Source organism: Nothoprocta perdicaria, unplaced genomic scaffold, assembly GCF_003342845.1.
Source record: "Nothoprocta perdicaria isolate Ctin4 unplaced genomic scaffold, notPer1 scaffold_5, whole genome shotgun sequence".
Classification (NCBI taxonomy): domain Eukaryota; kingdom Metazoa; phylum Chordata; class Aves; order Tinamiformes; family Tinamidae; genus Nothoprocta; species Nothoprocta perdicaria.
Genome location: NW_020455754.1, coordinates 5,235,010 through 5,246,509, shown reverse-complemented (window position 1 = coordinate 5,246,509; position 11,500 = coordinate 5,235,010). Strand labels below are relative to the sequence as shown.

The following is an 11,500-nucleotide window of genomic DNA, read 5'->3' as shown; positions in this document are numbered from 1 at the left end:
GGGGGGGGCCCCGCGGGCGGGTTCCCACGGGCGCCGCTCTGCCCCGCTCCCCCGCGAGCGTCCCCATCCCCTCGCAACCTGCCCTGATCCCGCCCCCCGTTCCATCCCTTCCCCATCCTCACTGCATCCCTCTGCTCATCCCCTCAGATCCCATCCTAATCCTTCTCCATATCCCATCCCTTCCCATCACATCCCATCCTGTCCCCACCTCATTGCAAACTATCCTAAYCTCACCCTCTCCCTGTATCCCATCTCTTCCACCATCACATCCTGATCTCATCCCTGTGCCTATAGCATCCCATCCTGTTCTAATCTCATTTCATCCTGATTCCCTCCCCTCCACATTATATCTCTTCCACACCACATCTCATCCCTATCCCATCCCTTCCCARTCCCATCCCAATCCCATCCCATCCTGATCCTCCATCCTTGGTTACCATCCCACCTTGTTCCCACACCAACCATCTGCATCACATCATGACCCACCTAATCCCTTCTCATCCCATCCTGTTTCCATTCCATCCAACCCTGTCTTCATCCCATTATGATGACCACCATCTCTGCATCCCATTCCACCCTGATCCAATCTCACTCTGTCTTCACTCCATGCTCCCCATCCCATTCTGATGCTATCCCACTGTGTCTCCATAACATCTCACAAAAGATGCCCCATCTTTTACCATTCCCGTTCAGCCCCACCCGACACTGTCCCCATCTGTCCCTCTCTTCCCACACCCATGTCCCTTGTCCCCCCCCAGCAGAGGAGGGAGGGCTCCCCAGGGAGCCCAGGCCCCTGCTTGGCTCGTTGCCCCCTTCCCGGGATGCCTGGGCCAGGTGTGCTGGGGCTGGCCGCTCGTCCCGCCCGCCTGTGAGCCCTTAAGAGCCGTGGGCAGCTGGAGGGCCTGTGCTGGCCACRATGGCGACAGGGGAGCAGGTGGGTTCCTGCCCTGGGGGCTGTGTCCTCCTGGCTGCAGAGCCTGTTTGGGGGCAGCTGGCAGGCTCAGGTCATCCTAGTGTCCCTGTGCCCTGCCTGTCARTGCAGTGGGAGGCTGGGGGGCTCCATGGGGCTGTCTCTCCTTCCCCAGAGGAGGCAGGAGGAGCAGAGGCGGCGGCGGGCTCAGCAGCAAGAGCTGCTCCTGGCCGAGAGCCTGGGCAAGCACCCGCTGCAGAACAGGTACAGGGACCTGGGCCGCATGGCTGGGGCTCAGCCCCAGAGAATGGCCCTGACACGAGGAGGGGGCTCTGGTTGCGGGGCATCGCTGACCTCCTTCCCTTCYCAGGTGGGCACTGTGGTTCTTTAAGAATGACAAGAGCAAGATGTGGCAGGCGAACCTGCGCCTCGTCACCAAATTCAGCACTGTGGAGGACTTCTGGGCGTGAGTGTCCCGCAGGACAGGTYGTGTGGACAGGGGTGCTGGGGCCTCTGCGCCTTGCAGGGTGCTGCTGTGCTATGAGGAGAGCCTGGTGCTGSGGGGTGGGCTGTAGTGGGGTGCCAGGGGTCTCAAAACACCCATTCTCACCTGCTTGTCTTGTCTCTGCCCCGGTGCAGCCTGTACAGTCACATCCAGCTCGCCAGCAAGCTCACGTCRGGCTGTGACTACTCTCTCTTCAAGGTGGGACCCCGAGCGCCGCAGCTCCTCCTCTCCTGGGAGCCACCCTGGGTGCCATTCCTCCCTGCTGCAGTCCCCATTCCTCACCACCCTTCTCCCCATGTCGCTCATCCGGCTGGAGAGATGCCAGGTCCCTGCAGAGGTGGCCCAGGGTGCCCTGGCCACAATGCGGGAGGTGAAGCCCGGCTGAGCAGGGCTATGCTCGTGCCCGAGCTGGCTCTGGCACTGCCATCCTGCCCATCCCCAGGACGGGATCGAGCCCATGTGGGAGGACAGCCAGAACAAGCGTGGTGGGCGCTGGCTCATCACACTGGCCAAGCAGCAGAGGCACACGGAGCTGGACCGCTTCTGGCTGGAGACTGTGAGTGTCCTTGTCCTGTGGTGGGGCCAAGGTGGTGGCGCTTCCCTCGTGGTAGCTCTGAGCCATGGGTGGCAGGGACCATCCTGGACTCGCCTTCTTCTCTGGGCAGCTGCTGTGCCTCATCGGGGAGATGTTTGACGAGTACAGTGATGAGGTGTGCGGGGCCGTCATCAACATCCGCGCCAAGGGCGACAAGATCGCCATCTGGACCCGCGAGGCGGAGAACCGCGAAGGGGTCACCCACATCGGGTAACGCGGCCCCTGCGGCTCCCTCCACACAACGGTCACAGATCCTTGTTGGGCTGGGAGTGGAGTGGGGTCTTGGCATGAGCCATCCCTGTGAAGGATGAGCCCCATAACAGCAGGGTCATTTCTTCATTTTTTTTTTTTTTTTTTTAACCATGAGCTTGTTCTCCTCCGTTGTCTCCAGTTGCTGGTTGGGGCTGGTGTTTTGGGTGTCCTGTCCCCCAGCAGGGAAAGGGCAGGGGCAAACACCCCTACCTGGTCCCTATAGCCCCCTCTCTCCTCCAGGCGTGTCTACAAGGAGCACCTGGGCCTGTCACCAAAGGTGGCTATTGGGTACCAGGCCCACGCGGACACGGCCACCAAGAGCGGCTCCCTCACCAAGAACAAGTTTGTGGTGTGACTGTGGGGGGAGCTGGGGGTCCTGTGAAACCCTGCAATGAAATGACTGCAGCTGAAGGTGGTGGTTGTGTCCTGGGGGTGCTGGTGCGTGGGGGGAGGGCTGGCTCTGGCTTGGGGGGGAATGGGGAAGCCTCACAAGAGGGTGACCATGAGCTGCCCGGCTGCGTGAGTGGAGCTGGGAGCAGAGCTCCAGGTTTGGGTGGGTGCCTGTCCTTGTGCTGAGCATTCTGCTGCCACAGCCCTGGCACTGGGTTCTGYAGGGGCACCCTTGGGTGGGGAAGCCTCAGGGTGGTCTCCGAGGATGCTGACAGTCCTCCCCTGGTTCAAGCATGGTTCCAGCCTGGGCCCCCTGAGCTGAGGCAGGAGGTGAGAGGATGCAGAGTCCATGGCTCCCTTGCTGGCCTCAGTCCCCGTGGCCTTGGGAGCTGGTTTCAGGGACTGCAGGACTCCTTGCCGAGGTGTGCGCCAGCTTGGCCCATCTTGGTGATGCCCTGGGCATCCTTGCATGTGTCCAGGTGTAGCAGGAGCCCTGTGTGCTGCTGGACTCGGACTGCCTTCACCTGCACCCCCACCGCTCCCCAGGGGGTGAGGAGGGGGCACTGCCGGCACTTACAGCCCAGGGGTTATTGCTGCCAGGCCAGCAGGGCAAGAGGCCCTTGTTCCCAGCACATCCAACACTGAGTCTAATGTCTCCTTTAGCTGCAGCTCCTCCTGTTCCCTTCCTTTCATGGCCATTCCCACTGCAGTTCTGTGTCCTTTGATATCCTTCCTGGTGGTCCTTCTCCTTGAATGCCTCCAGCCCATTCCCTCTCCAAGCACTTGAACATCTCCAGTCCCAGCACAAGGGTTTGTGCCCTCCTTTGGGGCATCACACCCACCTCTCGAACCCTGAGCCTCTCTTGTCCAGAGCATCTACGACCTAAGTGTCCCTCTGTCTGCTGTTGTTCTGGCCCTGCACTAGGTGCTACTCCTGCTTGTGGCCGCTGCTGGCACGTGGGATTGTCAGAGCTGCCTCARTGCTGGGCCCTCCTGCATGGGGACAGTCACAGCTACGTCCCTGCTGGTACCAGCACTGGAGGCACCAAGTGACTGCGGGTGCCTGGGACCCTGCAGGCCCCTCTTGCCCTGGGTGATGCTCTGGGGGCTGTGCAGCCTCAGGGCTGGCTGGGGGGCTGGCCTGGCCTCAGGGCAGCCCCAGCAGCTCCTGTGGCTCCTCCTGGGCAGTTGCCCCAAGGCTCYGGGTCTGGTGTGACCCCCAGCACCTGGTGCAAGACGGCCAGAGAAGGAAGGTGGGAGCAAGGTGGCACAGTGCAGCAGCTTGTGTCCCCAAGCCCTCTCTCTAGGGGCTGCTGTGGGTCTTGCCCCATATGCACAGCACACTAGCACTCTTTTCCCTTCTGCTCTGTGAGCCCTGGGAAAGGGAACTGCACAGGAACCTGCTGCATGGGCCCCAAAATAGCAGTAGCACCCATGGGGGGCACCCACCACCCGGCCCATGTGTCGGGGATGGCTGCCCAGCTGGGGACAGTACCCGGCGCAGCRGGTCCCGCTCCCTGCTGTGGGGTGGGGGCTGCAGAGCCTCCCCTGCCCGGGGCTCCGCGCTGGCACCGGGTGGGCAGGGGTCTGTGGCAGTGGTACCGSGTGGGCAGGGGTCGATGGTGGGCAGGGGTCGGTGCGGGCTGCAGCAGCGGGGCAGGGCGCAGCCCGGGCACTCGCCTGCACTGGCGGCCGCTCGCCACGCGATGGTGCCGCTGGCCCGGCCTTGGCCTCCTCCGGCTCGGCGGGGCTGCTGCCGCAGCGGGTGCCGGAGCCGCCCCCACGCGCGGCAGGAGCCGGGCCCTTGGCACACGGTGCCCAACCAGCCGGGATGGAGCAGGAGAAGGGTTGGAGRTGCTGACCCCGCTCCCGTTAATGTATCGATAATTGCCCCTCGTTTGTGCCCCCGGCAGTCAGGGGGAGCGGGGGCTGCCAGACCTTCTGCAGCCTGAACCTGTCCCCATGCCCAGCACAGGCTCCCCCACCTTGGGGGGCACTGCCTGCCAAGGCCCCCAGCCTCCCCGGGGGCCGTGCCTGGGGCAGCAAGGCTGCAAGGCCTGTCTGCACGGGCATGGGGAGCTCCTTGTCACCCCTGCAGGCACAGGGAGGGGGGCTCCACTAGCCACGTGCCCCCAGGCTAATGCCAACAAGGCAGCTGCCAGCCATTCACCCCCTCAAGTCTCCCCTTTTACTTGGACTGGGTGTTGGAGGGACAGGGGTGCAGTGGGGACCATGCCCTCAGGGTCCGTGGGTGCACATGGCTGTAATGCCCTTGGGGCTATGAGTGTCCGGGGCTGTGCTCCTGGGCCCTGGCATGCAGGGGGACCAGGGCTACCTTGGCAGCGAGGGTGGCACGTGCTGCTGTACACCGGCACTSTTTATTGCCACTCACAGGAAGCCGTAGCAGGGACTGCATTTGATCAGAAAAGTAATAGGAGCCATTTATCTCCAGCAGCTTTATGGGCACTGGGGAGCCCTGCAGCTGAGCCATGCCAGAGGATGCAGGATGCCGGGGGGGTGCGATGCCCCCCATCCCGGTCCAGAGGGYGGAGGGCCTGCGAGGTGGGAGCCCCCCAGAGCCTGTGCCGATGCAGCCGTGCCAGGAGCTGCCCACTGAGCACGGCAGTGCCAGGGCTGCCCTGGCCTCTCTGCTGCCGGGAAGCCATCCCAGCTGGCAGCCGAGCTGGCAGCTCTGTCAGCAGCCATGATTAAAAATTAATACTAATCAACGGGGAGGGGTGGATGGCAGCAGACGCCGTGCTTTCTGCAGCATGGGCTGCAGGGGGGAACTGGGAGGTCCAGGTGGGACAGAGATGCAGGGCCAGGGTACAGCAGGGATGGGGATGAGGGGCTGCAGGACACAGTGGGGATGGGGTGGTCATTCTGCTGTGACCCACTCCTGCTTCTGCGTGGAGCACCCCAGCTCCTGGCTGGAGGCTACCAGGCACAGAGGAGACCCAGCACATGGTACCTGTCCTGCTGCATCCACAGTGTTAAAATCCCCCAAAGAGATGGCGGAAGGGCCTGCTGGTTCCACCACCAGGCATGTGGGATGGGAAGCAGAGGCAGCTCCGGCTCAGCGGGGCACGGGCGGGCAGCGCAGTGGTGGCATGGGGCCCAGGCCCGGCTGGTGCCCCCTGCTCGATGGTGGATCCTGCCCGCACCAGCAGCGGTGCCCGGGCCCCTCTGGCCCCGTTGTTCCCCAGCTCCTGCTCCCTGTGGCACCGCTGGGCCCACCTCACTGTCCCTTCCACCCACCCAGGTGCCCGGGGATGCCACAGGCCCCAATGAGTGCAATGTGGGCACGCTGGGCAGCTCCAGCACCCGGACCATCAGCAGCATCCCGTCTCCTTGGTGAGGGGTACCGGGCGCACCGTTCCCATGACAACTCCCTGGAGATGGCAGTCAGCTCTGGAGACGTGGGCGGAGAGGGGCCTGCCGACCCCTCRGGCTCCCTGCACCGCTGCCCTTCCTGCAGACCCACAGCCCAGGAGAGGGTGACAGGAGACACCGGGGGCAGCAGCAGCAGCAGGGCTGGACCCGGGTGTCCTACTCCCAGGCGCCGGCTCCCTGCAGTGCGTGTAGGGCAGGCAGCAGCAGCGGCACTCGTGTTGCTCGGCTGCTCCAGCCCCATGGCCAGGGCTGCACAGCAGGGTTTGCACAGCAGGGTTTGCACAGCAAGGTTTGCACGGCAGGTTGTGCAGTAGCGGGTAGCACAGCAGCATTTGCGCAGCGGGATGGGAACGGCAGGGTTTGCAGAGCAGGGTTTGCATGGTGGGGAAAGGGTTAAGTGCCTGCAGGGCCATTCCCATTGCMAGTGGGGGGAGAGGGGAACAGCATCTCTGTGTCCCGCACTGCAGGGAACCTGTACCTGAGAAGGGTCCCTCGCTGTCACTTCTCATCTGCGTGAGGCTGGCAGCCACGCTCCTGCAACACGGCTGAGCACTCTCCTTCCCCGCAGGGACAGGCTGGCACTTGCCAGCTTGACAGAGACAGGCGGGAGGAGTGGGCAGGTGGGATAGGGACAGGGACCAGGATGGGGACAGAGGCAGCACGGCCATGGGCCTACAGGAATCGCTGCAGGGCTGCAAAGAGCCCCACTGCTGCAGAGCTGTCCCTGCGCCCTCCCTGCGCCCCTCCAGCCACGGGACCCTCGGGGTTTGCTCCGCTGGCCCCGCGCCTGGCTTGGGTGCACCCTGGCAGCACGAGCTTGTCCCTGCTGGAGCGGTGCCCACGCGGTGCCAGGCGGCCAGCACAGCCCTGGTGTCACCATGCACCTGCAGAGCGGCACTGCCCAGGGGCACGGCGCAGCCGGCACCGTGCCCGGCTCTGCAGCCCATGCCCCAGCCCTCCGCTCCCCCAGCCGATGCCACGGGATTGAAGGGACCGGCCCACGTCTCCCCTTGACACAAATGCATCTGAACAGCCTGCGAGGGGGGGGCTCCATTAGCGCTGCTGCTTCCCTGCGGCACGGCGCAGGGACCTGCCGCTCTCCCGGCTCCGGGGAGCAGCCGCAGCCAGCGCTGCCGGGGCGCCGGGCACGTGTTGGGCAGGGCCGCGCACGCCCGCGCACCCCTCCTAGCGCCGTGCCCTGCCGCAACCCCAGGCACCCCCATGTCCCCTGGCACGGGGCTGGCGGGGCTCCAGCATTGGACCCCRGCGGCTGGCAGCCCCCCCAGCTGCAAACAGCAGGCTCTGGGACTGGGGGGTACCGGCTCCCTGCCGCCCGCCCGGCCCCGTGGCYCCTTACAGGAGGGCTGGTGTTTCCCAGCTGGTCGATGCGCCCATCGATCCCAGAGCAGCGCTGCCGGCTGCTCCCCCGCCGCCCCGCTAATTAATTRCCTTTGGCTGCTGCTGCGGGAGCGTGGGCTGCACTGGGCACCAGGGCTGCCCRGGAACCCCCTGCCAGCCCCGTGCTGCCCCCAGCCCCTGCGCTGGGCTCCTGGCCGCACGTGGGCATCATGGCTGCAGCAGCGAGTCCCTCGTCCCCCCTGCAGCGCCAAGAGCTGCGGGGAGTTGCAGGGGCACTGAAAGGAGGGTGAGGACATTGCAGGACGTGCAGGTGGGTTCAGAGCACAGCAGTGGCCCTGGGCAATGCCGAGGCTGCAGGGGAGAGGAGGGCATTGCAGGGCAGCTGGAGGGCTACAGGGAGCACTGGCCCCACGTAGCCCTTTCACCAACCCCAGCAGCCGCCCGCTGCTCCCCGCCGTGCCCGCCAAATCCGCATCCGCGCCCGCTCCCAGCCGCGCGCGGGGAYGCTGCCTTTGTGCCGGCCTGTAATGAGGTTTCTGCTTGGCTGCCTGGATAGAAAATGCCAGACAGGATGCAAAAAGTGTCCGGGGCCCCTGCAGCCCCTGCTCCCACCCTGGCAGGCACAACGGTGCCGCACAGCCCCGGGCCTGCTGCATGCCAACRGGCACCAGGCTGCACGCGCGGCCCTGCCAGCGGCTCTGCCCACCATTCAGCCCCCATATGGGCACAGCGGTGGGCAGTGGGGCTTGGCCTCCAGCTCCTCCGTGTCCCCAGGGATGCTAGGGGGTCACACGTGCCCAGAGGTTGCTTCTTGCCTTGGCGTCATGCCTGGTTGCATCTCTCTGTGCCTGGAGGGCTGGCACGGGGGCTGTGCCCCTCGCACCGGAGCCAGCCTGGCACTGACCTGTTCACCAGCCCACGAGCAGCCAATTAGTCCTTAAAAAGCAGCGAGCGCTTCGGTGGGTACTGGAGGCTGGAGCAGAGGGCTGGGCCGAGCCGGGCTTTGCTGTGTATCTTAATAGAGCGCTTCCCACCCCCAGCATTAAACGTAGTTAATCTACTCTTGCAAATGGCTAATTTTGAAAATCCTCTTATCAGAATTAGGTCCTCAACATCCATATTTATTTACTTTCCATTTTCATAATCTGTCTATGCAAGGGCTGCGTTCCTTCTCGGGTGCCTGGCTCCGTTTCCAAGCGCCCCAGGCAGCAGCCAGCCTGGGGGTGGCGGGCGCTGGAGCCGRGTGCATCCCTGCACATGGAGCGCATGGAGCGGGTGCTGGCTGCTCCCCAATGTGTGCGGCTTCCCTGTGCAGGATGAGGCTGGGAGGTGCCGCGCTCTGCCCCTTGTCCCATCCATGCCGGCTGCACCCGGCCGTGCCGAGGGCCGTTCCAGGGTGGCATCCTGCGGGCAGCCCTGCAGCCAGGTGGGCACAGGGGCCGCCGCGCCGCGTTGTGCCATGCCGGGCCATGCATTATGCATTGTTTACTCATTGGCACCTTCCCCGTTTGTAACTCAATTAAGCAGGCGGCACTTTTGCTAATACAATGGTGTTTAATATTCTACTTCCTTAAATACCGCAAATGGATGAGGAGGAAGCGTGAGGGCGATCCATTATACATGAGCTCAAATACCCATTTAAATATTTGATGCGAGTTGAGAAAATCTCGGTGCTGGCCATCCCCGCGATGTCCGGGCAGCGGCAGGACCATCCTCACCCGTGGACACGGCCAGCGGGTCCTGGTGCCYGGGTAGGCCCCCTGGTACCTCCCTCCACCCCGATCCGATTTCTTCCAGAAAAAGCCACACAAGAGGCTGCAGCACGTGGCTCAGCCCGGACCACGGCGCTCCTGAGAAAAGAATTAATTTTTAATTCCGTCTTAATTACTCCAAGTAATAATCCATTTACAGCGCCCTGTGGGGCCAGCGCGTGGGGCATCCCCCCCCGGGGGCTGTGCCATGGTTGTGGTACTGATGCCCCAGGGCCAGCGCTGGGCCTGGCGCCCGTCCCCTCCCCACTGCAGTGTGTTGCGGGGTGACCGCAGTGCCACCATGTCCCTGTGCCAGCCCGAAGCAGGGTGAGATGCCCCAGTGGTAGCCACTGGGTGGCCCATGTGGTGGTGCAGACCGGGGCTGCGGAGCCGGAGCCGACTCTTCCACCCCCTCAGCTCCTCCTCTGCAAGAGGGAGAGCGAGCGGAATTGGAAGTGATCTCCCCAATCTGTATTAATTAGAGTCTATTAACTCGTCAGCACGCTCAGCCGCTTCCCGGCGCTGGCCCTGGCAGCGTGGGGCCGCGGGAAGGAGGCACGTGCGGGGACGCCGCGCAGCTGGGCACGTCCCGCCGCGCTCTGTGCGGTGGCACCGCGGGACACAGTGACAGCAGCACGCAGCCCTGGGGGCCACCTGGGCGCTCGCCGCAGCTCCGTGTGCTGGGCACAGGAGGACATGCCAAGGGCCCATGGAGTGCCCACGGCATCCGGAGCTGGAGCGGGAAGCTGTGCGGGTGGTGYGGGAAGCTGGAGAGCAGGGCGAGGAGCAGACGGGGAGGGCGCTGTGCTGGGGTCCTGAGCCCGCTGCCCACCGAGGTGACTGAGAACGCTGCTGGCCGCGGCAGCCCCGGCACTGCCAACACTACATCCCCTGGAGYGGCATTCCCAGGCACGCCGTGCCCGCGTTGCCAGGTGGGCAGGAGGGYGAGGGTGCCCGTGGCTCCCGTGGGGCCATCCTGCCCGGCCCGGCGCTCCACCATCGTTCCCATGGCAGCTCCCGGGKAGCTCACGTGCGGCGGCGGCGGTGACTTCAGCAGGAGCAGATGGAGCCGCGTGGAGTAAAAACATCCTGTTTCCATGCAAATGCCATTAGTAATAATGAGCGAGCCTCGAGGAGGGGGTGTCTTGGCTCCAGGGCTGCTGCCGGCACTGGGCACCCGGAGTGGGTCCCTCTGCCAGACCCTCCACCCGTCCCTCCAGTGGGATGTGCACACATCGGGAATGACACTATGTGCAATGCTGGATGCATCCCCGGGTGCATGGTGGGCACCTGGTCCCAGTGTCACCAATGGCCTCCACATGTGTGGGGACAGCAGGACAACCAGAGGAGCACCAGCACAGGGCACACAGGGGACAAGACAGGGACGGCCAGATCCCCACGATGCCTGGCGGAGGCCTGGGCACTGCCAGTGCCAGCAGTGAGGGATGGAGCAAAGCGCAGGGAGAGCCACGCTGCCCGCCTGCCTTCGCACCCACTTAAGCTCTTGAAGGCATTAGAGCATCTCGTTAATCGGTCATGGAGAGCCACTAATGACATTAGCTCTGTGCAGCGCTGGCTGCCGCCCTGCCACGCTGCACCCCAGCCTGACCTGGCCTCATCCCCAGTCCCATGGTCTCCTGTCCCCAGCATGGGTGACCACCATGGTGCTGCTTGCTGGGAYGCGGTGCCTCCCTGTCACTGGGGCTGGCAGGGCTGTGTCACCCCTGGCATGTGGGGACAGCTCGGGCTTCTTCAGAGCCACCGTGACCAGAGAGTGCAGGACAGAACACACAGGGCTGGGGGTGCCGGGCTGAGTGGGGGGCACCTCCTGGGCAAACCCTGCCATGGCGGGGAACCCATGGGGCACAGGGAGGATGGGCAGCAGTGGGTCCCCAATTCCTGCACATGCCCAAGAAATGCAGTGCACCGGGGCCAGCTGTGGGGAGGATGCAGCGCCCGAGGGATCCAAGGGCTGCAGAACAGAGGGTGCTGTGCCTGAGGGTGGTGCTAGGGGGGATTGCYATCCAGGCGGCCAGGCTGGGGTGGCCACTGCTAAACGGGGCTGTGCTGAGGGGTGCTGGTTGCAGGGGGCTCGGGCTTGCTGTGCCAGGATGGGTAATGTGCCCTGGTGCTGGGCAGGACGTCTGTGCTCTGCTGGACGCTCAGGTCGACTCGGAGGGGTTGCTGCTCCCCAGTGCCATGCCATGGGGCGAGACCATGCCGCGGGGGTGCCGTCCCGGGGATGCCATGCCAGGGGGGCTTGGAGTGCCGGGTGCCCCTGTCCCACGTCAGGAGTGGCGTTGCGGAGGGGCTGTGCCCTCGTGCCGTGCCAAGGGGCTGTCCCA

At 64.7% G+C, this 11,500-nt stretch overlaps 2 protein-coding genes across 2 annotated transcripts in view; both read left to right on the top strand.

Annotated features, from left to right (window-relative positions):
- The first annotated feature begins 1,083 nt into the window (after positions 1-1,083).
- EIF4E1B (eukaryotic translation initiation factor 4E family member 1B) lies at positions 1,084-2,670 on the top strand. The gene is made up of 6 exons (XM_026047608.1): positions 1,084-1,174; positions 1,281-1,376; positions 1,550-1,613; positions 1,858-1,971; positions 2,081-2,220; positions 2,503-2,670. The coding sequence occupies exons 2-6, from the start codon at positions 1,318-1,320 to the stop codon at positions 2,615-2,617; spliced, it is 492 nt and encodes a 163-aa protein (XP_025903393.1). The 5' UTR covers positions 1,084-1,174; positions 1,281-1,317; the 3' UTR covers positions 2,618-2,670.
- Positions 2,671-9,864: 7,194 nt separating this feature from the next.
- The window catches only part of UNC5A (unc-5 netrin receptor A), a 14,393-nt gene continuing 12,757 nt past the window's right edge, over positions 9,865-11,500 (top strand). The window contains exon 1 of the mRNA XM_026047514.1: positions 9,865-9,991. Coding sequence (XP_025903299.1) covers positions 9,865-9,991 — 127 coding nt within the window. The remainder of the gene's footprint in view (positions 9,992-11,500) is intronic.